The sequence below is a fragment of the Sesamum indicum genome, linkage group LG4 (assembly GCF_000512975.1).
Source record: "Sesamum indicum cultivar Zhongzhi No. 13 linkage group LG4, S_indicum_v1.0, whole genome shotgun sequence".
Classification (NCBI taxonomy): Eukaryota; Viridiplantae; Streptophyta; class Magnoliopsida; order Lamiales; family Pedaliaceae; genus Sesamum; species Sesamum indicum.
This window is the reverse complement of record NC_026148.1, coordinates 17,312,157-17,338,202: the sequence shown is the minus strand read 5'-3', so window position 1 is coordinate 17,338,202 and position 26,046 is coordinate 17,312,157. Positions and strand designations below refer to the sequence as shown.

Sequence of the window (26,046 nt, the reverse complement as noted above, 5' to 3'; positions counted from 1 at the left end):
TTTCATAGGCAATTATGTCTTGTGTGTTCATTTATAAACAAAAATTCGTTTCTGAAGTTAATTCTTCATTTAGCTTAGGATCCTTATATACTCCTTTAACAATATTATTTGGTTGTATCCTTATTTCTTCAACCTTATCATAATTTGAGCTATTAGTTTCTTCTCTGATCTGGGATGTGGATGCTCTAGATGGGGTTGTCACCTCTATTGGTGATATATAAGACATATTAGAATATCTTGAGGAGCAACTTCTTAAATATTTTGACTGATTAACAAAATCTATTATAGCATTCCCTTCTGGATTTTGTAATATATTAGTGTACATACTTTCAGTATTACTTTTAATGGGGACCTCCTTCTCAATTACCTAATGTTCTGGAAACTCTACTTCGCTCCATTTTATTTGTCTCCTAGTATTAATCCTTGAATTTTGTAAATTTGTTTCAAAGAATACTGTTTGTTCAAGAGTTTTATTATCTTGTGTCTTACAATTAGGATTAAGTGTATGGAGAAGCTTATAGTAAATTCTATAACATATACATATTAATTCTGATCCAGGTGTATAATTATATCCATGGGTTTTAACATTTAATGTTAGTGCATCAAGTATATTAACATCCGACATGGATAACTGTAGATTTGGGTAAACATTAAAAAATACCGACCCATGGGCTAGACTAGATTGGATTATTCCTATTAGAGATTTCTTCCAGTCTAAATTTCTGGCATCTCTTAGGGCAGCTAAAAAGCTTTCTGGTAAACCTTCTAATGTTAGAGGCTTAAAGGCTATTTGAACAAGACCAATGTGTAAAAATTTATATTCTTCTTGGTAATGCCTTATATCCGTAGAATCCAAAAGTTTTATTACTTTTTCCTCATTATCAAGAGAGATAGATTCTTCAGTAGTTTTTACTACTTGTTTAGTTTTCCAGAAATCAAATCTTCCGAAATTGTAAATTAATCTAGGATTTACTTTAGGAATTGTCCACTTATTCAATTGATCTAAATTCGTTGGGAGTTCATACTCCTCTTTTCTTGCATTCTTTACATGACTGCTATTATTATCAAATAAATACTGCATATTAAGCAGAGAAATAAAGGACTGCTGAATTATCCAATATAACTTCAACAACATGGCTATATAAAAATTTTATAATTCCATCTCATGATTTAAAATAATAATAATAATAATAATAATAGTAATAATAATAATAATAATAATAATAATAATAATAATACAAAAGTCAAAAATCAAAAACCCATCTCTCTCTCTTCCTCCTGTTGGTTTCTTCTTCCTTTTTCTTTCTCTCTTTCTGTTTCTTCTCCATTCTTTCTCCCCTCTCAATTCTTCCCCAAACCCATCTCTCAGAACTCTAGCCCCAAAACTCACGGCAACAAGGACGGCAGGTCGGCAACGAGGACGGCGACGAGTACGGCGAGTACGGCTTCCATCTTTCTCCTCCCATGTACGGCTTCCATCTTTCTCCTCTCATTTCTTCCCCAAACCCATCTCTTAGAACCCTAGCCCCAAACTCACCGGAAACAAGGACGGTAAGTCGGCAACGAGGACGGAGACGGGTACGGCTTCCAGGTAATCCTTCTTTCTCTGTTGCATTTTACTTATTCTTCTTTTTCTTGGGTTTGGGTGTTCCAGGTAATCCTTCTTTCTCTGTTGCATTTTACTTATTCTTCTTTTTCTTGGGTTTGGGTGTGTTTTTAGCATCTTGTTCAATTCTTTAATTTTGTTTAATCGGATCAGGGGCACATTCAGGGACTATGATTTGTTTAATTCTTGTTGTTGGATTCCTTTCCAGCCTTAGTTCCTTACACTTTTGTTTGATTTGAGAATTGTTTGTAAAAGAGTTGTAATGTTGTAAGGAAGACCATTATCAATTAGTAAAATTTCTGAATTTCCTCTCATCTCTTTCTTCTCTCCTTCCCACCTCCATTCTGCTGTAATTTTATTCAAGTTTTTACTTACAGTTTTCTGGGTTCATAACAAATTCGAGAATCGAGCTCGAGTTCGAGCTCGAGCTCGACAAAAATGGTCGAGGTAAAACCTTATTTTGTGTCTGATTATCTTTTTTATTCGTAGCAGTTACTGCAGTTTAATTTTGACGAGAAATAGATCTTAGGTAAACGCTTTATAGGCAGTTAAAATCGAAAATACCTTGCATGAAAAACCCTATGTTTAATTATTTTAATTTCCAGTAGCGGATGAAGCTGAATTTTTGCCGCATTTATAGGTCTAAGTATTACTTAATGAATAATTTTGTGTTTCTGTTGATGTATGTATTGCATAAGGTTCAACTTGAGATCCTGCTATTTGGGCTGACTAGGATTTTGTTTTCTTTTTCTTCAAATGGATTTTCCATCTCTTGGTAGTGTAATGAAACCCCAGTTGCTTTTGTAGATTTTGGAGTAACAGTTTATGAAATATTACGGTTGAGGCAATCACCTGAAGAAAATAGTGATGTCCCATTTGTAGTGCAACATTACCGAACAATTTAGCTATCGGATTTGTCTGAGAATTGGAGGTTATCTTGAGATTCTTATTTTGGGTGAAAAAAAATGTAATAATGATAAGACAGATTATCTTGAGATTCTTGAGTTTATACTTGGTGGATACGTTGTGGACATTTTTGATGTAGGTGGACTTCATGGTCTGCAGAAATGACAACTGTTCATATGACAGCAGATCAGCCCAAGGTAGACAATCAAGCAGCAACCTCCACGGCCAGGTCTCAGCCTTCAGCCCAAAAGTTCAAACGTTGGGGCAGGACATCACCATTTGTTAGATATGGTCTTCCAATGATCTCACTCACTGTTCTTGGAGCTCTTGGACTTGGCCATCTATTGCAAGGAAGGTTAGTTTGAATGACAATTGAATGAGATTTGTCTTAATGTATTATTGGCTTGGTAGATGCTTGGCAATGAAGGGATGCATCATGAACTCTACTGTCTCTGTTCATGTTTCGCTAAGGTCTGCATGAGTTTCATTGCTTATCTAACTCTAATGTTACCGCTTTGAAGAATCTTGAGGCAAATAGCAGAGTGCAAAGATTATGCTCTGATAAGATAGATCTTAAAGAGGCTATGCTGTGCAAACAGCCTATATATTCGACTTTGCGTTGAGGGCCCTGCTATTAGAGTGCCAATACATGATTGGATGTTCAGACAGCTGAGGGGAACTGATTCAGTATGAAAATACAATATATTGCTATCTTATTCTGAGAAAATGATATATTTTCTCTCCTCGTCTTATATATTTGCTTTGAGGTGCACATTTCAAATTATGACAGGAGTAATGTCTAGTTCATTCTATCCATTTCGTGCCTAGAGTTTCAGTATTTCAATATTATGCACTGCATCAAGAGTGAAAGACTGTAATTCAAATGAACAACTTATCCCAGGAGAGTCTATTTAGTACAGAATTTCTTGAATCAGTATTGTTTATATTAAGCTCCTTAACGTGGGAGCCAGTTGTTTTTTTCTCTTTTTCTGGGTTGCGTTTTCTAGAGTTTTGACTTAACTACCTGGTGGTTGTATTCATATTTATGTTTGACTATCATGGTAAATTGTTTTAATCTTTACTCGTTCTCACCTGTAAGGACATCTCTTATATTATGTAATATCATAATAACATATGAAAATGGTATTAAATTATATCCTCTACATATCACACAGTTAATATATTTTTGGATTTAAGTACTTCATGTGTGGTTTATTGAATTTGATGGAGTAAAATTTCCAACTCAGCAAGGATATTGCTAGAATAAAGGATGACCAAGAATGGGAGATTATTGAGACAAGAAAAGCACTGTCAAGGACAGGACCTGTTGATGCCTATAAACCTAAAAAGATTTCGCTGGAGGAAGAGCTGAAGGTACCTATATATTGTTACTGATGTATTTTGCATGGAATATGTGGTGAATCTATACCTAAGAGGATGTCTATTGCAGGCTTTGCAACAAAAGGTTGACATAGAAAACTACGAATACAAAAAAATTCCCAGGCGGAATGAAGGCAAATGAAGCTAGTCAGAAGTTTTTTCATGAGATTTTGAGGGACTTGAACTGTTCAGACTTCTGAGTAGTCTGCATACCCTGGTCAGCCAGGTTGCCGAGAGAAATAAGCTGCACCGATCTGCTTGTTCCTTTTGGTTTTGGTTTTGGTTTCGATTTTGATTTGGTTGTTTGCATACCATACGACTTAGTGCAGCTCTTGAAAAATATTTCTAATTGATAATTTGCTCTACTTTACATTGATAGAGTGCTTCTGGTTTAATGGCTCTCTCTCTCCCTCTTCGGGTTGGAACATATTCCTGCAGGGTTATGGCATTGCTTATCTATATCTATACTATATAGTATAAAAGTGCGAATCTCTCGTGTTTGTTCTCATTGTAAAAAGACATTTATACCCTTACCTAAATAATATTTTTAATAAAAGAATAAAATTCTATCAAAAGAAGACTATTTACTCCAAAATCCTTATACTACTTGAATAATGATAAGTATAGCCAATTAAAAAATAAAATAAGCAAATAATTTTTCTACGATCTTAATTTATTGAAAGATACTTTTAAACACTTTAAAAATATTAATTTATTAGTGCACAAAAAAATTAAAATGAATAAAAATCAGAATAAAACGTAAAATACTAATATAAACTTTAAAAACTATATATATAGGAAAGAATAAATATCATGAAATTATAAGTAAAATTATCAATCTTATTAAATTAAAAGTTCTCTTTAAAAATTTTAGAATGAGTGACTTCTAACTAATTAGTTTTATTTTAATATATACTCATTGTAGAAAATTATTTTAAAATCGTACTTTCACATACTTTTGATTTTGACCATAGTGTATTGGATGTAAAATAATACTAATAAGTGCATGAGTGAATATTCTAAAAGAATAAAATTATATTTCACCATAGAAAAAATAGAATCAGAAACTGCAGATTTTATAATGTTTTCAAAATATATATAATAAGCACATCAAAGGCCAAATTGATTAACATGAATTAATTTCTTAATTATATTCCTTTAATTTATTTATTTAATTTTCAAAATAAATTGTATAAGAAATTAAAGAATAGAAAAAATACGGAAGTATATAAAAGTTACATTTGCTTATTTTTAATGATAATAGAGGTAAAATACCATTGAAATAACTGAAGTTAGAGACCGTATAGTATAGACAATATTACAATAAATTACTAAATTAGATGCTATTGAAATATTAGGATACAAGATGCAAAATATAATTATTCTGATACTAAAGGTTTATTCAATTTAGACTATTTTTTTAGAAAAATCTAATAACTAATATATCAATAAGTTTTGAAATATTTATAATTAAAAAGATAAAAAAAATAACAACAGAAAAAAATATAATGGTGTATAATTAGTATTGCTGAAATAAGGTAAAGCTCTATAAAAAAAAATAATATATAGCGGTGTATAATTAATATTATTAAAATAAGATAAAGCTCTATCAAAAATTCATAAAGATTTTTAGAAATAATAATTGTATATTAACATATTAGTCGTAAACCAAATTTCAATTAACTGCATAAATTATATTTTTATATTAAGTATGTTGCATATTTGATTGAGAATCAACTTAGTAATAATAAAATAATAAATAGAAAATAAGTTTATTATGTTGAAGATAAAAATAGAAAAATAAAAAAAATCAATAAACAAACAAAAGAGCAATATATCATTCTTTAAGAATAATTCACAAAAAAAAAAAAGATTAGCAAAAGTAAATTAATTAGGAATAAAAACTATCGACAAATAAAATTACTAATTTCTATTAAGTTGCAGATAAATATTTAATTATCGAGTACATCTCATATTATTTGATTTTATAATCCTTATGCATGAAAGTTTTTAAAAATATAAGATACTACTAAATAAAATAGAAATTTAAATGAATTAATAGATCAAGAAATCACACTAGAATTATGAAGTTTAAAATTATAAATAATAACATTTTATGCGATATATTTTAAATTTAGAAGTTAGTGAACAATGTAAGCAATATTTTGATAAATTTAAAATTAATAGTAAAGTATTGATGCATGCGAAGAACGCATAGGTCCAACTACTATCGGTTGGGTAAAACGTAGAGAATTTAGAGAAATATGGACTCTCCTTTCTATTCTCTCTCACACACTACTACATCTAAAAATACACACACTTCACACAGAATTCACGTTGACGCCGCGGCCGACGAGGATGAAGATGATATGGTGGGGGGGATAGACGGCGGTGAGTTGGGGAATGTTGTAGACGAACATGGAGGGCAGGCGAACAACAACGTAGTAGCGACTGATGACAGTTTGGACGGGGAAGATGCGCCGGCGATTAATCTGTCCCCCATGGAGTTTCAATTTGCAGATTTTATTGTTTTGACCAATAGAGTAATCGACAAAGGGGATGACAAATCTGTTCGCGCACTGAACGATCTCCACCAGCGTACAAACTAAAGCATGGCAGTTACAATGAAAATTAGAAAGACTGTTCCAACTTTGAACCAATCTCATAACTATAAGTGTTATAATGATCGTTCCAATAATACATATATCAAATTTAATTTGACCGTTCCTAAAACAGGTCCAAACTCATTTTTTACATTTAGTCAAGTATTGTAATGACTTCTACTGCCAGTATAAAGATTGTTACAAATTGTAATAGCCACAAGCTAAGTCGTTGCAAATACTTTGTAATGTTTAAAAAAATCGCAGAAGACTGTCTATTACAAAAGCCGTTACAATTATTAAAAAACTGTTACAGAATTTTACTTTGACAGTTACAAAAATCATTACTATAAAATAATTTTTTTTGTTGTCATATGACCAATATAGGGATTTCATTTACTTTGTTTGCAAGCACATGGGCTTATGTATCATTTATAATGAAGTAAAAAAGTAAAAATATAATTTACCCTTATAATCAGTACTTAGTTACTTTTTTTCTTTGAATATTATAATATAACATATTCTGTTCAAACAAATAAAAAATAATTCTATGTGAAAGATAAGTCGCAACATAGTGTGCGTATATATATATCAAATTATCATAATATTTTGGATAAATTATGTTTTGCCATTTGAATTATGCCCATTTTTATATTTTACCATCAAAACTTTTTTTTTTTTGTCGACTTAATATCTCAACTTTGCAAAATTTGTACTTTGTCATGTATAATCTTTTTTTGTTGATTTTTCTAGTGAGAAAACGTCACATGTTGTGTATATTAAAAAATATGACATCACATAACCCTTAAAAATCACATGTGCACTGCATGTGATATTTTTTCGATAAAAACTTGATTGTAAAATAATTATTACTCACAAAGTGTAAAATTCGCAAAGTTTTTTTGTGAAAAGTCATTTGTGTTGTGAAATAATTAAAACATAGATTTACTGTTGACTTTATTTTATGTAGATCGGGCAAAACTATTTTTTGTTTTGAAAATCTCAAATTGAAATGGGCAATTTTCTAAGTTACTAATTTACCTTTTTTTACCTAAATCGAAATATGTGGAAGGTAAGTTTTATTTAGATTTATATGATTATTTGTACTATAATAATTCTATTTGCAAAACCTTCAAACCTTATCACCTAATCTAGTTTCCTTTGACATAATTTCTTGGAAATCCAAATAGATTAATGTCTCTCTCTCTCTATATATGTATATATGAAGTTTTCATATTTTCATATTTCAATTCTTGTCTTGATTTATATAATTGCTTATAATAATTCTTTTTAAAAATTCCCACAATTTACTCGATTTTCAATATAGTGTTCATAATTTTCATGAGCATCTGAATTATTTCACTTATAAAATCAACTGCAAAGGCCAAAATTAACATATCAACTTCAACATAGAGGAAAAAAAAAATTGTTGCCATGAAGAAGTACATATTACAATTTGTCATCATCTCAACTATCCTTTTCCATACAAATGCTCGCGAGAAATGTGTCTGGAATGTTACACAATTCTACACCGTTTATATTGTCAGCAACCTCCCTCAGACTTCTTCATCATTACTGGTGCATTGTGCATCTGAAGATGACGATTTAGGAAATCATACGCTTACAACAAATCAGATATATTCGTTTGATTTTTGTGACAATTTCTTTCATACTACCTTGTTTTACTGCAAACTTTGGTGGGAAAAGAAGTACATATCATTTGATGCTTTTAGAGAAAATTGGCGCAAGGCTAATTGTAAGAAGGATATATGCTATTGGGCAGTGAAGAGCGATGGTATTTACTACGCAGATTATTATCCACCAAGAGGCCTAACAAAAAAGTACGACTGGTGATGTACAAGACAAAGCTCTTACCATTAACGTGTTTTAGCTTATTGATATAAGATATGCAACACGTTGTAATGATCTTTTTAACATCGAAATAATAAAAATGATATGAGACGTACTCTCTTTCCGTTCAAGAAACGATAGGTCAACGAGCATCGTATGGTGTCCTGCAGTGCGAGAGCTAATTAAGAGAGTGTTTGAGTAAGTCAATAAGCCTTTTGAGTTATATTTAAGGATACTAAAAGCATATAAAATATTGAAAAGTGTTTTTTGTGATTTTTGGGAGAAAGCATATAATTTTTAGTGTTAATTATATTTAACCCCCTCTAAAAATATGAAATTACACTTTTTATTAAAGAAGGTAAAATATTTACACTTACACACCCTTCGAAAATTCTCAATTTACACCTAACCCACTTCTGTTAAAGTTGGGATGAAAAGTGATGATCTCAACAAAATTATTTATATAATTTTTAATTTTGCCCCTCATTTAACATTCTCATATATAGTTTTGTACTTAAGGAGATAAATATTATATATACTGAATGAGGTTAACATTATTACATTTGTTTTCTTATAAATACAAAATTATTACATGGAAATGTTGAATGAGTGGTTAAATTGGAAGGTTTATGTAATTTTTTTGCTAACATCAATATTTTCATCTTGAGCATAACGAAAGGGCGTAAGGTGTAAACAGTAAATTTTTGAAGGGGATATAAGTGTAATTTTATAAATTGGGAAGTGTAGTTCATATTTTCAGATGGGGTATAAGTGTAACTGACCTTAACTTTTATGAGAACATGAATTATTTCACTTATAAAATCAACCATATAGCCAAATCAATTCAGAAAATCATGACAAATATTAATTAATTATAGTAAAAAGTTAAATTTTTGCTTTGATTTTATTCAATCGTGGTTAATAGTATTGATTTAACATAGTTTTTAAGCCGTGGTCATTTGTAGTGCAGCGAAAACTCAATTTTTTTTGTAGTGATAATATATATATCTATATATATTTGGAGTGAGGTTAATATTATTATATTATTTTTTTTATAAGTACAAAATTATTATATATGAATATTAAATGAGGGGTAAAATTAAAAATTTATGTAATTTTTTCTTAAATTCGGCATTTTTGTCTAAAGCAAAATTTGTGTAGAAGGGTGTGTGTAAGTATAACTTTAAAGAAATTCTTGAGAAAACAATATAAATTTTCATTTTTGTGGGGATGTAAGTACTGTAATTATCCCTTAATACAATTGATTGAAAGATTGTGATAGTGTTATTATATTGGAAGAATAAATTTTATTTAGGGCTGTTTTAGATCAAATAAGAGGAAAAGGGAAGTGAAAGGGGAGGGGGGGAGAGAAAGAATAATAATGCCTCTACACCCTTTAGTTGAGGAGATCCTTAGGCGTTTAGGGTTACGCATATCTCAGCTTATCCCTAGTTCCTTTAGACCATTTTTGCTTTCATAATCTTGATGACATATTTTTGTATCCCTGCTTCTTTTGAAAATTTTTGTGCCGTTCACTAGTTAAACCTTAGTAGTGGGGAGAAGGGTTTCATTTATTTAACTAGTAGGCAGGAATTGAAACTGTTAACTAATAATAAGAAATCCTGCACTGATTGGAAAGGGTGTTTCTTCCCTACAGAAAAACAGGAATGAGAATAGCATAGTCTCCGTATGAAGTGAAGATCTTCGATTCCACCAGCATAAAAATACAAATACACATATTGGGCCTATAAAGACAAAGAAGTCCCTAAATGAGTCCTTTGGGGCCTTATTTCCTTGTCTAACCGAGACCACTAGCAACCTGAAGATGGGCTGGAAGAACTTGGGTTTATAACTACGATAAGGAATTCAGAGCAGAAGCTCAATATTCGTAGCAAAAAACTTTTTGCAAGATTTGGACGTGAGTGACCAACACAATTAACTAAATTTAATTTAATTAATTATTTTTTATCATCCCATAACCAGAAATGCCCATTACTATGGATGTCTGTTTAGCAATGATTCATGACACTAGAGATTAGGTGAGTGTTGGGGTAAAAATTTAGGCACTGAGCCTATACGAATACGATCCTATTGTTAATCGTCTCCTGTCTAGGGCATGGAATTAGCAGTCGGTTCCCATCCTTAACTAGAAAACTATGCTTAAAACTCGAGATGTATTTACTCTACTAATCGTCGTAGGAAATTTCTTCTGATTCGATCAATTGCTATAGTCAAAGACTTGAAGAGTCTAAACCATCTCAAAGCACATAGGAGAACTCTGTGTCATATACTAACAGGGGACAGATTCTATCTTGGAATCACCATCCTCACTACATACTCCGACTGCATTGGATAAGGCTTATGATGACCATATCTTGCGCCAGAGTCATATTCGACTGCTATAATTCCTCAAGTTCGAGGACTAATCTCGTACTATTGGAATCTCAATCATACCGAAAGCTTAAGAGGATTTCATATGATGACTTTCGCGAGTCAGTTCAATCAGCCAACTACCTTGTCAACTAACCCATTAAAACTGCATAGACGACTTACGTCTCTTACCGACGGAACACGACTGAAATACTTAGTGCAAGTCTCTTTAGGACCCTCGATGCCTTGTCTCAAGATTCTCGACTTAAAACGTTTCAAACCGACCTTAAGGAGTTGGTTTTGTATCTGCCAAACCTATACGCAATCCAACTCCACAGGTTTAACCTTTCGGTCTGTGGGCATTTCGTTGTGACATTGAAACTCCATTCAATACCAGCGGTAAGCACAATAAAACGACTGTCAACTTGTTGAATTCTTACCGTATTCATCAATTTAATATTATTTGATAAAGATTGACGAATGGTAAACAACCGATCAAATTGTCTTTTGTTCATCCTTTCCAACACCCACAAGCTAGGTATACTAGGCTAGCTGATGAAGAGCCCAACTAGCCCACCAGTAGGATGGATGAAGCCCGTTAGCAGAGAAGAAAGGGTCATAGGTTTAGTTGCTACTTTACTAAACTGGCAGGCTCAAGTAATAAGCCCATTTCAGGTGACACGTTTATCATATAGTTGTGGAAACACGTCTTGGAGCTTGCCAACATGTTTGTACATATCACCCTAAAATTTCTCCGAGTGGTTCCAAGGGAATCAGTGGCAAATGAGCTGAAAAATCTATAAATAACTAACTCCCGGATTTGTAGGCAAATGTGGCAAAGATTAGTCCAGCTCATGTATCTTGGTCAATAGTTATCCAAATCATGAACGGTTGGTTTTAGATGATATTCAATTCAAAGAGCTTTCTAATAACATATGGAATTCAGTAATTAACCCCGTATCTACCTCTGTACTAGCCTACAATTAAAGGTCTTATGCAATCATTTAGTAACATTATTTTTCTTATTCAAACTCTCACTTATTCTCTCGATTTTCAGGCTACTTTGAGCCTATATATTGCACTCCACGTGAATATATACACCTTATTACCTTTACACCATTTTTAAGATTTTCTTTTTATTTCCTTTTTAGTCTATTATTGACTTATGTACCAAAGTGTTACCTCTATCTTGCAAGGTTAGTCCCCAGTAATTTTAGAATTTTCTTATAGATCTTTGACCCTTGTGGTGTGACAAAAAATCTGGTATGCATCAGGGTGTATGTGTAATTTTTAAAAAGTAAATGATATTAACATTTCTGATTAGTATATGCATAATTTTTCAAAAAATAAGAATGATTTATGCAAATAAACTATAGATCAGGAGGAATAACTTTTTTTTAGTCACGAGAGGATTTTTGGGTAATTTACTTTTTGTTTTAATATCTAGGGTTACATTAAACCTAAATAAACAAATATCAAAATGCCTCTATGTGTTCTTTTAAAACAAAAGGCTAAACGGGTTGGATTCTCTAAAACGGGTCTTCTGTCGTGTACGCTGGAGGAATACAATTGCGCAGGCGAACTGAGCTAGTCGTCATCGACTTTGTTTCTCACTTCTCTGAACCTCTCTCCTGCTAATTAACCGCCATGGCTTCGTGTTCTTCTTCTGCTGCCATTTTTACAACCCTCAGGCCTATGGCAATTTTGAGTAATAATTCTCGCAATTTTCACTCGCTCAGGCCCCATTTGGCACCTTTCTTGAAATTCAAGCCAAGTTCCAAGTCCAGCCTTTTGTCCATTTCTGTCGTCCGAAAAATGCCCAGAAGAAATCTTCAAGGTGAACTCTTCAATTGGGCGCTTACTTTTAGTTTTTAGAAGGATTAATCAGTGAATGTTTCCTTTTGCTTATCACTGCATAGTGGGTTTTTATGGAAAGTTCAGTTCTTGGTATGCTTTTCTTGTTTTTCTATGATTGGATTAGTTCAAGATGATGACGGAGTTAATTCATGATGTTATTTTGGTCGGAGGGTATTCTGTTTGGAGATTACTAAACTTAATTGATGATTTCCATGATGTTTACAGTTCGGTAGTTTAAACAAGAAGTTGGTAGTTTTTTGAATGATTGACCAGTAGAATAGAACTTTATGTATCTTCAGTATGGGGAGTTGTGTGGATTGGAAAAAAACTTCACTTGGGAGGTACGACGAACAAAGCTTGGGAATTCATTCACACAGGAGAGGGATTGAATGCACTGAGCTTCTGTATTCATTCATGTCCTTTTTTCTTTGAGTTGTAAAAATGGAACTTTTATCCGTTTAAGAGGGTCTGGTATAAACATCTTTTGGGTAATTATTTGTTGTTCTTAATCCTCGGACAGTCACAAGATTCTTGCTGCCATCACTTGCATTAGGCCATTGGTTTAGTATATGTGGACTGCAAGATCATATGGAATGTATAGGTTGAACTACTAGTTCTATGGTTCTATGGATTGGGGGAACAGTCAATAGGGACACTAATTCTATCTTCTACTTAGGTTCTTCAAGCTGTGGGCGGTGTCTTGTGGCTGAAAAAGTTAAGGCAAAGGATTGATAATAAAATCCAAAAGATGCGAGTTGGTGAACTACCGATGTCTTGCTAGACATCTTTGTAGAAGGGTTTGAGACTGGACCATGCGATGCTCCGTAATATTCCAAATTAGCTTTCTGCTGGAAGCTTTCAATAGTTTCTATTAGCTTGGCATGGAACACCAAATAAAATTTAGGTGCTTTGTTGACATTCTTGCTTAGTCTAGGGCAATTTATCTTAGAGATGTATCACGGTCCAAAAGTTTTCCATGTAACATATTTCTTCGTTTTTAAACAAAAGAAAAAAAAGAAAAATCATTTTATGGATTTAGACTTAAGAACGATGCTTAATTCTTTTCCCACTAATGATGACCTGACTTAAGAATTTCAAAGAGTTGTTAAATAATGGAGCCTGGTGTTTGAGTTCCCTTTAGTGCATGAGCACCAAGGAGGACATAAATGTATGTGGAATGTGATTGGGAAAAGGTCTCTTCTTTGGCTCATTTATATATGTTTTGCCAGTGAAATCAGTTGCTGCACCAACAGAATCAGTTGCTGGCTTTGATGAAATGGTCTCTGGAACTCAACGCAAATATTACATGCTTGGTGGAAAGGGGGGAGTTGGAAAGACAAGCTGCGCTGCATCACTTGCTGTTAAGTTTGCAAATAATGGCCATCCTACTCTAGTGGTTTCAACTGATCCTGCACATTCCTTGAGTGATTCATTTGCCCAGGTGCAAATAGTGTTTGTTTCTTTTACACAAATTTCCACAAATATTTCAAGAAGTGGTCATTTTCAGATCAGTATAAATGTTTACCTTCAACTGCTTTTCCACTTAGGATTTAACTGGAGGAACTCTAGTACCTGTTGAGGGTCCGATTTCTCCACTTTTTGCCCTTGAGGTGAGAGGAGACCAATGATAATCTTACTCTTTAAGTTTTAACCTAATCAAAAGGACTGTCTCTTGTGGTGTCTTAAATACAAAATTGAATGTGTTTCTTGGGCAGATAAACCCTGAAAAGGCAAGAGAAGAATTTCGAACTGTCAGCCAGAAAAATGGTGGAACTGGAGTCAAAGATTTCATGGATGGCATGGGTCTAGGGATGATTGCGGACCAGGTAAACCTTGTCCCTGGCCAAATTATCAGCTCTTTATTTAAAGATCTGAACTAAGTACTAGATATGAGTTTGCTGAATTGGATATTATTAGTAAGCTATAAATTTGCAAAAAAAATATGGTCGCTAAATTGATGAAATTTGTGACCTCATAAAGTTCCTCACTTTTCTTGAAATTTCACATAACTGTTTCATTCCTTTATCCACTTGTAAGATGTGCAAACATCTTTCTATTTTCTGTCAGTGAGGTCTGATGAGTATTGATTTGACATTCTATAGTTGATGGAGTGTGGATGGATTCTTTACCATTTAGCATCTGTAATGGCAAGAGACTGTGTCAAATTTATTGATCTATGGTATGTGTCATAATGAAGAACGAGGCCGCATACCGGTATTCTTTTATTAAAACCTAGTTTAGCTATTGATGATGCTATTCTTTTTTATGATCAGATGTCTATTTAATAGGAATGTCCTGCTTGTATCCACATTAGTCAGAAAAGAGGCATATAGAAGCTTGGCTGTGTGCTATTATAATTAATGATAAACTAAAGATGTCATTCATATCCTCCAATCATATCCGGTCATTATCTACTATTTATGAAAAAAAACTAAAGAAAATATGCCACCTTCATCTCAGAAGAAAACAGCACTTAATTCTGTCTAAAAATTTGTTTACAACATATGGGTTTCCAAGGAAATACCAAACTGAAAGTTCTAATTCTGTCAGAAGGTTCTGCCGCATAATTTAAGGGACTTTCAGTAGAGACATGGTATTCCTCGACATTTTGGTGATTGCCTATCTGGGAATAGTTGCCCCATGCAGAGTTAGTGGCAGCCTCGAAAATGGGACAATCAAATTAAGCAACACAGTTTTCAATTCATAAATTGTGACCTTATAACCCATGTGTTTGAGTAAATTTCAGCAACAGTTCTGGTTGTTCAGCGACTGCTGAACATGTAATAGTCAAAATTATGGTTACTTCTGCTTTCCTGCTCCCTGGAGCTGTTTGGAGCAGCTTTTAGAACCTCCATATAATTGAGATTTGATAACTTTTTCAGGACTTGTTTTCATCTTCCGGAACTCTATTTTTAAACTAAACCTCCTGGGACTAGTTGGCTTCGCTGCTGGATTTCTGCTGGTTGAAGTGATACTGATGTTCTTTACTTAAAATCATCAATTTCTTGTTTCTTGGAAAAACTGGCTACTAAAGGATAACTAAAAGTCTGATATCTTTAATGCATGGATACATGCATGAATTCAGATGAGTTTACAGTTTGGCTTCCATGAATTGCTTCTTGCTATAGTTGTACTGGTAGTCCAGAGTCAACAGACAAAGTGAACATCTGAATATTCTCTTTCTTATTAGCCTTCTACACAAACTGTCTGGTCTAATATTTTATATCTAAGTATTTTTCCATATCTAAGTATTTGGTCCGGCACTTGGATATATTTGGTGCTTGAGAAAAACCTTTCCCTTCATTTACCTCTCAATTACTACTTACTGACTCAGTCACTTTTGAATTTTCTCTGGCCATAGCTTGGGGAACTAAAGCTTGGAGAGTTGCTGGACACACCTCCTCCAGGTCTAGATGAAGCTATAGCAATTTCAAAGGCATGTCTGATGTTCAATTGGAAAGTCTTTCTGATATTTTGTTTGTGAGAAACTTCACTTCTTTCTGCTTCTATTGCTGATTTTAAAACAATTACCAGGTTATTCAATTCCTTGAATCAAAAGAGTACAACATGTTTACTCGGATAGTGTTTGATACCGCTCCCACAGTAAGGAGAATGATGCTTCTTTTAATTTTCTGATATTGTTGAAAAGTTCTTTGTGCTGACTGCTCTTCTGCAGGGTCACACATTACGACTTTTGTCATTGCCAGACTTCTTGGATGCATCGATTGGGAAGATATTAAAGGTAAAAGTATTTAATATGTTCATGACATGAAGTTCATATTTACTTACCATGGTAGCTGTATGCAATAATTTTTGGGGGCCCAGAGGTGGGTGTGGGGTTGTGATGAAGGGGCAGTCATGTTAAGATCAAATTGCTGACATCTATCCTATGAAGTCTTCAAGGGAAAGATAAAATAAAAAGGGCTAGATAAAGAAAATACAGCATTATGTTCTTCCACTCTCAGTTTCTTTCTTTCTTTTAGTTTTTTGTTTATTTTTTCCTCACCTTTTCTCGCCATTTCCTGTTTCAGTTAAGGCAGAAAATATCTGCAGCTACATCAGCCATAAAATCTGTCTTTGGCCAGGAAGAAACTCAACAAAATGCTGTAATATTCATTTTCATGGAAACTAGCTTACATGCTTGCTATTTGACTGGATCTCTGACATCATTCATTTTGTTTTGTAGGCTGACAAATTAGAGAAATTAAGGGAGAGAATGATAAAAGTGAGAGAGCTTTTTCGTGACACAAACTCTACGGAGTTTGTAATTGTAACAATCCCCACGGTAATGGCGTCTTAAGCTAAAGGCCTGCTTATATTATTGTTCATTCCATTGTGACAATTTTTAATATTGTTTAATTTGAAATAAGTTCAAAGGCAGTCAGTCCATTATTGCATGTAACTCCACCATAAATAGGTTTACGTGCCCCACTGTCTCTTTTGTCAACGTGAGATTATATTTGGAAGATCTAGTATACCACTCTCTGTGCTAAAATAAGTGCAGATTCACTCATGATTATAAATAATTAGAATTTGAAATTACTGTTGGTAGAAATTTGTAGAAAATTACGAATTGCTATCTGCAACTCAAAAAACTTACTTTTCAGGTGATGGCAATCAGTGAATCATCAAGATTATGTGCTTCCTTACGGAAAGAAAGTGTTCCTGTCAAGAGGCTGGTGGTTAACCAAATCCTTCCACCGTCCGCCTCTGATTGCAAGTTCTGTGCAATGAAGAGGAAGGTATAAAATCATTATCTCATCTCAGACAATCTCCATTGAGCAGTAGTAAGAACTAAATTTTCATTCTTCATTTTCTTGTACAATTGTAATTTGCTGAAAGAAGAAGTTGTATGCATTGGTGGTTGGATAACAAAGAGCATCCAGAAGGACCAAAGATAGACTTCAATCATAGATTGCACCATCCTTGATGCAAATTCTCAAGGCAATGACTGAGAGAGGCCAAGAAAGTGATTATTCTCATAAATCATACAGTCTCCACCTTACCAGCTGCAATGTTATATTTTCTTCGCTTGGCTTCTCCCCCTTGACTAAAAGTGTGATCACTATTCATCTATCTGTCTACATTTTGTTAATCCCTAGGGGTTGCAAGGTGAATGACGTCTTCTCTCAAGTGATATATTTTGATACATTACGTTGAACCAGTATGGTCTCAAGGCTAAATCCAAGGTCTATAGCCCTAGATGCCATGTACGAGTGCGCTGAAATATTACATGTTTCATTTTCTTAAATAAGCAACCCTTGTTGTTTTCAAACCTTGGTAGACATGTCTTAAAATTACAAACTGTTGGGAACAACTTGAGTTTTTGGTTCTACTTATCTTTGTCATATTGAATTGGCCGATTTTATGTTTCAGGATCAAACACGAGCTCTCGGCATGATACAAAATGACCCAGCACTCTCCAGCTTGACGATGATCCAGGCACCTCTCGTTGATGTAGAAATCAGGGGTGTACCTGCTCTTCAGTTTTTAGGGGACAACATATGGAAATGAAACCTCCTCGTACTATCAGCTATCAAGTAACTTTCTTTAACTTACATTTATTTTCTTTTCTAATCTGGCATGTTGTTTGAGGATGAAATCGTCTTCATATACGTCTTGCACGAGCATGTGCTTATCCTAAACTGAAGTATGCTGGTATTAATCTATGGAGGGTCGAATACAAATACCTGGAAGCCAAAATGAATAGTGATGTCTGGGAATCAGTTACTGTATTCATCATTGGGAATCTTGAATCATGGAATAGCTCACCAAATCAATTTGTAGATTCATGAGACTAATAAGTATTGATGAAGTCAAATATTTCCAGCCTTTTAGTCTGTCCCTTGTTTCCATGCTCTTGTTTCCTTCAAAGGTATCTTCTGTTTCATCTTAGCTTCATAATATAGTCTCTCTCTCTCTCTACATATATATATATTTATTACTTTCTGTTGTGGAGTTCAAAATTCTACATTTGTCCGATGCAGATCTTTGTGAGATCCTCAGCATTGCTGTGTTCCTGACTACCTTATATATACATATATGTATATATATCATACATTTTTGTTTGGAGTTCACAAATTTACCTTTGTCCAGTGCAGATCTTTGTGCAGTCCTGAAATGCTACTGCAATTTCACCAACTACATTATCTAGACAGCCTCAGAATGGTCTTGTTAGAACTGGACTAAGCTTTGGCGCTTGACTTCAGAATATTGGCCATGAGCTGCCAATTCGTTTGTATCATCACAGTGCTGTCAGATACAAGCCTTCCCAAGTGAAAATCCCTTGAAACTAATAAATGAAGGGGAAGATGACTATAGCTTGGTTTTGCTTCAAGGATCCTCATTTTCTACACAAAGGAGTCATAGGAAAATCAAATTACACATGAACTAATATCTTTCCTGGATATATGTCGTAACTAACTGATTGTGTACTTATACGCCGTTAATATTTATATATATCTTACCTTTGAATTCTCTGGAGTTGGCATCTACAAAAACCTTGTCTGAAAGGGTTGAAGGATCATTGTTTGTTAGAGAAGAAGTTACAATGATATCAATGTGTATCTGTTGAACGTGAACTTGAGAAATTATTGTCGTTCTGATTTTGAACACAAGTTCTCAATCTTAATTTTTCAGCTAGAGTCCTTATTCAAAAGCACAAGATTCACATCACAGGCAGAAAATCAATTGACCTCCTAATGCCATCTTGACATTTAGATTTTGTTCTCTTCAGTGGTTGTATAGACACGATGCATTCATGTCTCTCTTAACTCTACATGATAGTGTGATTCTGAGTAATTCAAGATTTAGCTATAAAACAATGATACCTGTAGCTCGGACCATGAAAATTTAGTTTCACTGCAAACCGGTAAATATGAAACTGTTTCCTTTCTATGTTTCTTTGCAGGTATACAATGTTTTTTCTACAGAGAATCCGTAACAGAGGGAAGTAACAGGATGAGTTAACGATAAAATATGGTGTTACATATACAAATCATAAATATTTCCCTCAAGGCCTTTTGTATCCTTGTAACGTTGTCATCTAATCTACTCTCGTTACAAGTTGTTAGCCAGAACTTGGTGAACCTCCAAGAAACATCCCGTATATCACGAATATTTACATGGTATCTACTATGGCAAATGCGGAGAGACTGCCATTCAAAGCTTATTTTCCATGTCACTTTTTCCCTAAAGTTAACATACCAATTAAAGCTAAAATTCGACAAGCTGCACCTGCTGCCAAGAGAAGAGATATACAAAGATTCCACTGATGGAGATTATAGCCTGTTTTGAGAAGTGCACCACACCGTTGTATGAGCCATACACCATAGTATCTACAAGCAGCATGTGATCAAGTGAGACAAGATGCACTCATGTGAATATGTAGTTGGCCAGAGATTTGTAGATGTGCGAATTTGCATTTCCAGTGTTTAAAAGACATATATCCTGATGATTTAAGTGCGAGATTCAATGTAATGCTGATGGATGAATAGTATGCACTGCGAAAGCTTAATGAAGAAGGGAATCTCGACAAACCTCTTTGCATTTGAGACTATAAATGCTTCTAAAGCCCAGCTTGGATAACACAAGCTTGTCAAAATCTTCATAAAAGTACTGCCTTTGGGCCGAGTCGAAAGAAGAGTCAGAACCACTGGGAGAAGTACAGAACACTGCACAATGTGGAGGAATAATATCAGCCCAAATCCTATCTAATATAGAAAATCAGCAAAAGCATAAATAAATAGCTCTATTGGGTGGAAGTCTTGATCACCAGCTGAGATGGACCGGGCTCAAGGAAAATTGCCAATGCATAAGCTACACCCGTCACGCAATAAACAAGACAGAGCAAGACAATGTAATTGTCAAGGAAGAGAGATCTTGGATTGCTGAAAAAATAGAACATGGAGAGGTAGACCAATGGCTTAATCAGTGTACTGAAATGATCTATAGTGTCCTTTGCAACAAAATGAGCGAGGCTGCTAATGCCGGAAGCACGTTCCCTCCGGTATTCTAACTTGTCCAGTGCAAATGTTCTCAGAGCCGCAATTTTGCACAGCAAAGCTGCTCAAAACGTTAAAGAGACAAATTGTAAGGGAGAAGGAAAAAGATTGAGGAAGAAGATGATGTTGGTGAAACTGAAATGATACTTTTGCTAATGTGATTCAAGTTTAATGGGATAAGGAAACATATTAACAAAGATTGTACTATATTATACAAGTCAAGAAGAGAAGTAAGACAATTTAATGCAGAAATATCAAAAAAGAGCACATGGCACAGAGCAACATGAAGCAACTGGAAAATACTAATTAATGGTTTTTCCAACTCACAAGTAGCTATGATGGTGTAAGTATAACCAGGTGCGCCAAAATTTTCGTCACCTCCTTTCGAGATCAGTCCCAAACAAGCACCAGCAAGCAACAAAATAAGATAGTCTATTGCTTGGATTCTAGCTTCTCGAAGTCGTTGCTTAGCCATCCTGAGATAAGTTGGAAATAGAGATCAGAGTTTACTTAGTGATTGCTGAAACATCGATTTGTTAAGACCAAAAAATGTTGCATTAGCAGCATATCCTAACTTCAAGTGTATGGGACCATCATGCAGTTGGGTTCGCACTCATTACATTTGAAGTTAGAATTGAAAACATAAAATTGAATCGCATGTAACATATCCTCCATATCAAACTAGAACCTTGCCATTTTTTATGAATCTGACCTTTCAGAATTTATAAGATAAGCTCCATGGAAAGATCTGCTCTATTCCACATTAAACATCTTTTCATTGAGAGTCATCAAAGTTCTCCAAAAACGACAGCTTTATTTTGAACCTTAGAGAAGGAATAGCATTCTTGCAATTACAGTTCCACGAGGCTGAATGAGAATATTTGGTTTATAACTAAAGCTGTGATACCGAATAGAACTACTTGTACTGCACCTTTCATGTCAATACAATCTTAAAAGAAGGTGAAGCTAATGAATATTAAAAGAAATGTGACACTATATCTGTTCACAAGATTCCAGGTGGACACTGTGCTGGTTGTCATAAAGTAGGCATGTGAGTGGATTTTAAAAAAGTTTCAATGATCTCAGTAAGAGACAAAAGTTTGAATCGAAGGACATAGTTTAGTTTTTACCTTGCAAGGAAGTATTTATATTGTTGGAGAATGCAGGGAGTTCTTCTACTTGACAAATCCTTAGACTTCAAGAAGTTATTTCGTATTACATCATATCGTGCCTCCACTTTATACTTTAAATTTTGCCAGAACTCCCGCCAAAAGGATAATTGCTCACTGCCAGAACCAGAGTAATTTTCTTGATTTCCTGGACAGGCGTACATTGCAGGTATACCGACCACAGAAAGATTATTTTGCATATCTGGAGGTACAGGATAACCTTTATGGAGCATCCATCGGAGAGGAAGCTCTTCATAAGTCACGGCGGAGTTTGTGCTTGGTTTGACCATTCCCTCCAAAACGTCTATAAAGTAGTCTGGTGGATTAATACGTTCAGGGACAACAAGCCCGAGTTGTGCAAAATAGTCTTCGACATCCTTAACTGCCCCATGGTAGACAGTAAGACCTCCCTTCGCCAGAAGTATCAAATCATCAAACATCCTGAACAAGGAATAACTGGAAAAAATAACGGATACCTCAGCCATTAAAATCATAAAGCAAAACAGTCAAAGGAAAAATGTGTAGCTGAGTACTAAATTTCAAATTCAAATGAAAAAAAAGGAAGAGTCTGTTGGTTTTATTAATAAATCAGAGATGAAACTAGATAGAAGTGAAGTCAATACTGTAAGAGAAGCTAGGTAACAAGAAGTTAGATATTACCTCGGCTGGTGAACGACCATGCAAATGTTTACCCCCTCAAGAGCTTCACGCTTGAGAGCTCTAAGAAGCAGCTGAGAAGAGGAGCTGTCCAATCCAGAGGTCGGTTCATCTAAAAATAAAAGTGAAGGTTCCATCACCAGCTCCAGACCCACATTCACACGCTTCCTCTGTCCTCCAGAGATACCTCGCTTCTCCACAGTGCCAACCAAGTAGTCCCGTACTGGCTGCAACCCCAGGGACTCAATCACTCTTTCAACAACAAGCACCTTGTCTGCTTTTGCTAAATCTGCCGACAATCTTCAAACATTTTGGACATAACTATTACTTAAGAGAAAACATAAGTTTATGCACACAAGAATCTGAGGAAAACAAAATTAATGCTGAAAGCAAGGCAGTAGCTGATATCTTAAATTGTGCTTCAACCATAGAAAGATGGTCATTATGAGCGAATATGGTGGAATATGGTCTGAAAATTGTATTTTACAATTCATACATGAATATCACTGTGCTGCAGGTTGCAAAATAATAGTGCAAGTTTGTTTACCTGCAGTTGGCACTGAACCATATATTCTCTTCCACTGTCAAATTTCCATGCACGACATCATCCTGGGGCACAAAGCCAACAATCTTTTTATACGATCGGATCGACTCCACCTTTCCATTTATTAGTATTAAACCAGTTATCGAGCACCCAACTGTTTTTCCAGCCAGTGCTGAAAGCAGAGTTGTTTTTCCTGCCCCTGATGGACCCATGAGAGCAGTAATTCGACCTGGCCTGATTTCCCCAGTGACAGACCTTAAAAGATGTTTCTTCTTTTGTTTCAATGTGACCATAAGATCTCTAAAAGAAATCTCAATTGTGGGTCTACTCGTGGCCTCGCTGTTGATTGCCATCGAGATGGCAGCTGAGAAGCTATGGTCTCTGTTCTGCTGCTGTTGAGCTTTCTCTTTCTCAAGTTGAGAATAGGCATACCTGAAAATCTGAGTATTTGTACGAATGTGTTTCACCTTCAACTTTTTTTTCTTGTCCTTGTTTTCAGTTTCAGCATTGGCACCTTCCAAACTATTACTATATTCTTCATTATCCTGTATTGGAGGACGACCAGATTCTGTTTCCATTCGTCCAGATGTAGCACCACGCTGCTGAGAAGCACTCAAATTATAAGGGCATACATAGTGATGCAATTTGCATTTGTTTCAACGTCTAGTTCAGCATTCTAACCTGCACACCAGGTAGGACAATATTTCTAAGAGAAAATGAGTGGGACATCTCAATAGCTCTCTTTTTAATTGCATCCTTTGCAGCGAGCCATCTTGCTTGTGCTTGAGCATTCTCCTTTACACTTTCCACTGCAACTTCCCTTGATCTAGCATATCTCCTTTCTCTAAGGCTGATAACTTGCTCATAACAATTGTAGAAGATGAATAGGATAACACTAATACCAACCTGGAACAACAGAAGCATTCAATTCATCAGCTATGGTTGCATCAGGAAAGAGAACAAAGGCATGGGCAGATGGCTGAAGAATATAAGCAGGTGCGCACCAAACAATATTTTACAGAGAATTTATATAAAATATTCCTATACAACTAGAGCAATTCAATTCGAATGACGAATCAAAATTATCAAGGAACTACACAATAGCTCCTGGTCTTATCAGATTAGTGTGTTCTCAGACCATAGTTAAACACCAATTTTGCATAGTATGAATATAACATGAAAAATATGTATCATTTGAATCAGTCTTCAGACTTGGAATGTGGCAATTTCCCTTGTCAAACTGTTCCACCAAACGGATTTTCAGGCTTTCGCTGGAGAGGTGATGTGCACTAAAAGATCGTAATAGACTATTTTCTTATGTGCTTCTGTGGGACTGGTAATTATTAGCTAATCCTCGTTCCTTTCATTTTACCGATGATACTGTAGGCGTACAATTTAGAAGCATGAAATCACATCACCAATATTCTAAAATATTTAAAAGCGAGATCTTGCAGGATAAGATTCTCTAGAGAAACTTACAATCAGCATTAACCCGTATTGAGTTATATTCTGCCTCGTTGAGTGGGAATCACATGAAGTCAACTTGTAGCATCCTGCCAGTTTATCCTCATGGATTATATGATTAAGAAAGCATGAAGTATTGGAAACAAGCTAGTAGGTTGTAAATGCAACAAGATTGTGAAGTAGGAATATTATAGAGAAAACATAAAGATATCAGAGGCATAAGGTGCATGAAAAGACCCATTCACAAGAGTAATAGTTTGTCATGCAGCTGAGAAATATTTTAGATGCACTAGAACGCTTTGAGAAATGACTTACGTGTTTCAGTTGTAGAGCCCATGCGGCAGTAATGCCTGAGATTCAAAGACAATGAAGATGACCTTAAGATTGGTTACCAAAAACAATAACTTAAACAAAAAAAGAGGATGCGTTTAAAACACAAGAGGTGTCGTCCAGGTAAAAGCTGGACAACTAAATTCAAGAACTAATCTCAAGCATAATTTGAAAGCCCAAAAACATGTTTATTGAACTACCACCTCAAATCAGAAAAAAAAGCAGTACCCGCTGGCACAAGGAATTTCTTCTGTGTTTGTTGGGCAATATGATCCTGCAGAACAGAACATTGAACCGCCTCTGCTAACATCTGCCCAAATATTAGCCCCTCCACAAGAATGATTTGGCCTTCCAGGAGGTAACTGGTAAAGATATCTGCAGATGAAAAACATTAAGTGCAATGCACAAACATGTAATAATGTAAATCACAAGAACATCAACTTACGGGTCGCATAGGCTGGTGCTCACGTTGAATGTCGCTAGCGGGCAGTGTGAACCTAATGGACATGCTACACAAACGCAACAAATTGGATATATTAGTTATCATCACGGCCAAAGAATTTTCAAGTTGAAATTTTTTCTTATAAAATGCTACATAATCCTACACATAAGTAAACATCCTATTCAACAGTTGCAAGAATCATTCCAGAAATTAAAATAAAACACCATAATACATCTTAGCCACAAACAGAAGTCCTAAAATGTCACTGAAAGATTAAATACACCAGTTCTTTTTCCTCATAAAATCACTCCACCCTCCAAGAAAAAGAGAAACGGGGTTCAAGAAATTACGGGTTCATTCATACTCAATCAATAGCAGTCATCCAACCAACATTACAGACCAGAGCAAAGCAACAAAAGAAGATGTGAGAGAAACATGTTCGCATACTTACGTATCATGCATGTAAGACCCTGAGGGCAGAAGAAGCCCTCACAGCAAGGCTGACAATCAGAAGTTCGGGCTGGTATTTCACGGGAGTCGGTGAAATCGACAGGCCGAGTCAAGCCAGCACTACAAGCCCATCCTGGCTCGCAGCCCGAAACCCATTTCGTTATGTTACAGTTCCTGTTGGGTTTGAGAAAAGTAGCTGGAGAGTTCGCCTTTGCTATGAAATTAGTGAAGTAGAATTTCAGCTCTGCTGCTGTACACAATCTCTGGGGCAAGTCTCCTGTTCGTACGCATGAAAACATTCAAGAATTGCCGAAGAAATTTTCATTTTGCACCATAGTATATGGGTTAATAGCATTTCAACCCCCGGAAAAGCTTTACTAGACAGAAGACCCCCCCCCCCCAACCCCCCAAAAAGAG

The 26,046-nt window shown here is 34.9% G+C and overlaps 3 protein-coding genes across 8 annotated transcripts in view; 2 read left to right on the top strand and 1 right to left on the bottom strand.

The window, feature by feature from the left end:
- LOC105161328 lies at positions 1,282-4,319 on the top strand. Of its 3 annotated transcripts, XM_020693106.1 has the most exons (5): positions 1,467-1,591; positions 1,984-2,053; positions 2,672-2,867; positions 3,760-3,886; positions 3,963-4,319. In XM_020693106.1, the coding sequence occupies exons 3-5, from the start codon at positions 2,674-2,676 to the stop codon at positions 4,032-4,034; spliced, it is 393 nt and encodes a 130-aa protein (XP_020548765.1). In that variant the 5' UTR covers positions 1,467-1,591; positions 1,984-2,053; positions 2,672-2,673; the 3' UTR covers positions 4,035-4,319. The 3 variants fall into 3 exon arrangements, with proteins under 3 accessions (XP_020548764.1, XP_020548765.1, XP_011077278.1); XM_020693105.1 differs by lacking the exon at positions 1,984-2,053 and having other exon boundaries at positions 1,282-1,591; XM_011078976.2 differs by lacking the exon at positions 1,984-2,053 and having other exon boundaries at positions 2,652-2,867.
- Positions 12,224-19,201, top strand: LOC105161327 (ATPase ASNA1 homolog 2). 2 transcript variants are annotated; one of them, XM_011078975.2, is made up of 12 exons: positions 12,224-12,550; positions 13,800-14,011; positions 14,118-14,180; positions 14,286-14,396; positions 15,932-16,006; positions 16,105-16,173; positions 16,247-16,312; positions 16,602-16,676; positions 16,757-16,855; positions 17,178-17,312; positions 17,947-18,110; positions 18,672-19,201. In XM_011078975.2, exons 1-11 carry the CDS (start codon positions 12,361-12,363, stop codon positions 18,082-18,084), a joined length of 1,233 nt encoding a protein of 410 aa, XP_011077277.1. In that variant the 5' UTR covers positions 12,224-12,360; the 3' UTR covers positions 18,085-18,110; positions 18,672-19,201. The 2 variants fall into 2 exon arrangements, with proteins under 2 accessions (XP_011077277.1, XP_011077276.1); XM_011078974.2 differs by having other exon boundaries at positions 18,667-19,201.
- Positions 19,536-26,046, bottom strand: part of LOC105161335 (ABC transporter G family member 24) — a 9,305-nt gene continuing 2,794 nt past the window's right edge. The window contains exons 3-15 of one of the 3 annotated variants that reach the window (XM_020693130.1): positions 25,631-25,906; positions 25,183-25,246; positions 24,966-25,112; positions 24,723-24,757; positions 24,423-24,496; positions 23,625-23,849; positions 22,947-23,545; positions 22,403-22,699; positions 21,704-22,198; positions 20,901-21,049; positions 20,345-20,634; positions 20,110-20,243; positions 19,536-19,907 (exon numbers count right to left, since the gene is read on the bottom strand). In XM_020693130.1, the coding sequence (XP_020548789.1) occupies positions 19,751-19,907; positions 20,110-20,243; positions 20,345-20,634; positions 20,901-21,049; positions 21,704-22,198; positions 22,403-22,699; positions 22,947-23,545; positions 23,625-23,849; positions 24,423-24,496; positions 24,723-24,757; positions 24,966-25,112; positions 25,183-25,246; positions 25,631-25,906 (2,942 nt within the window). In that variant the 3' untranslated portion in view covers positions 19,536-19,750. Of the gene's footprint in view, positions 20,020-20,109; positions 20,244-20,344; positions 20,635-20,900; positions 21,050-21,703; positions 22,199-22,402; positions 22,700-22,946; positions 23,546-23,624; positions 23,850-24,422; positions 24,497-24,722; positions 24,758-24,965; positions 25,113-25,182; positions 25,247-25,630; positions 25,907-26,046 lie in introns of all 3 variants that reach the window. The other 2 variants (XM_020693131.1, XM_020693133.1) reach the window with 2 other exon arrangements.

Coding starts and splice junctions, on each gene's coding strand:
- LOC105161328 (XM_020693105.1), top strand. CDS start 1,465: ATGTACGGCTTCCATCTTTCTCCTCTCATTTCTTCCCCAAACCCATCT. Junction 1,592..2,671: donor GAGACGGGTACGGCTTCCAG/GTAATCCTTCTT, acceptor CATGGTCTGCAG/AAATGACAACTGTTCATATG. Junction 3,887..3,962: donor CGCTGGAGGAAGAGCTGAAG/GTACCTATATAT, acceptor TGTCTATTGCAG/GCTTTGCAACAAAAGGTTGA.
- LOC105161327 (XM_011078975.2), top strand. CDS start 12,361: ATGGCTTCGTGTTCTTCTTCTGCTGCCATTTTTACAACCCTCAGGCCT. Junction 12,551..13,799: donor GCCCAGAAGAAATCTTCAAG/GTGAACTCTTCA, acceptor ATGTTTTGCCAG/TGAAATCAGTTGCTGCACCA. Junction 16,174..16,246: donor TGTTTGATACCGCTCCCACA/GTAAGGAGAATG, acceptor GCTCTTCTGCAG/GGTCACACATTACGACTTTT.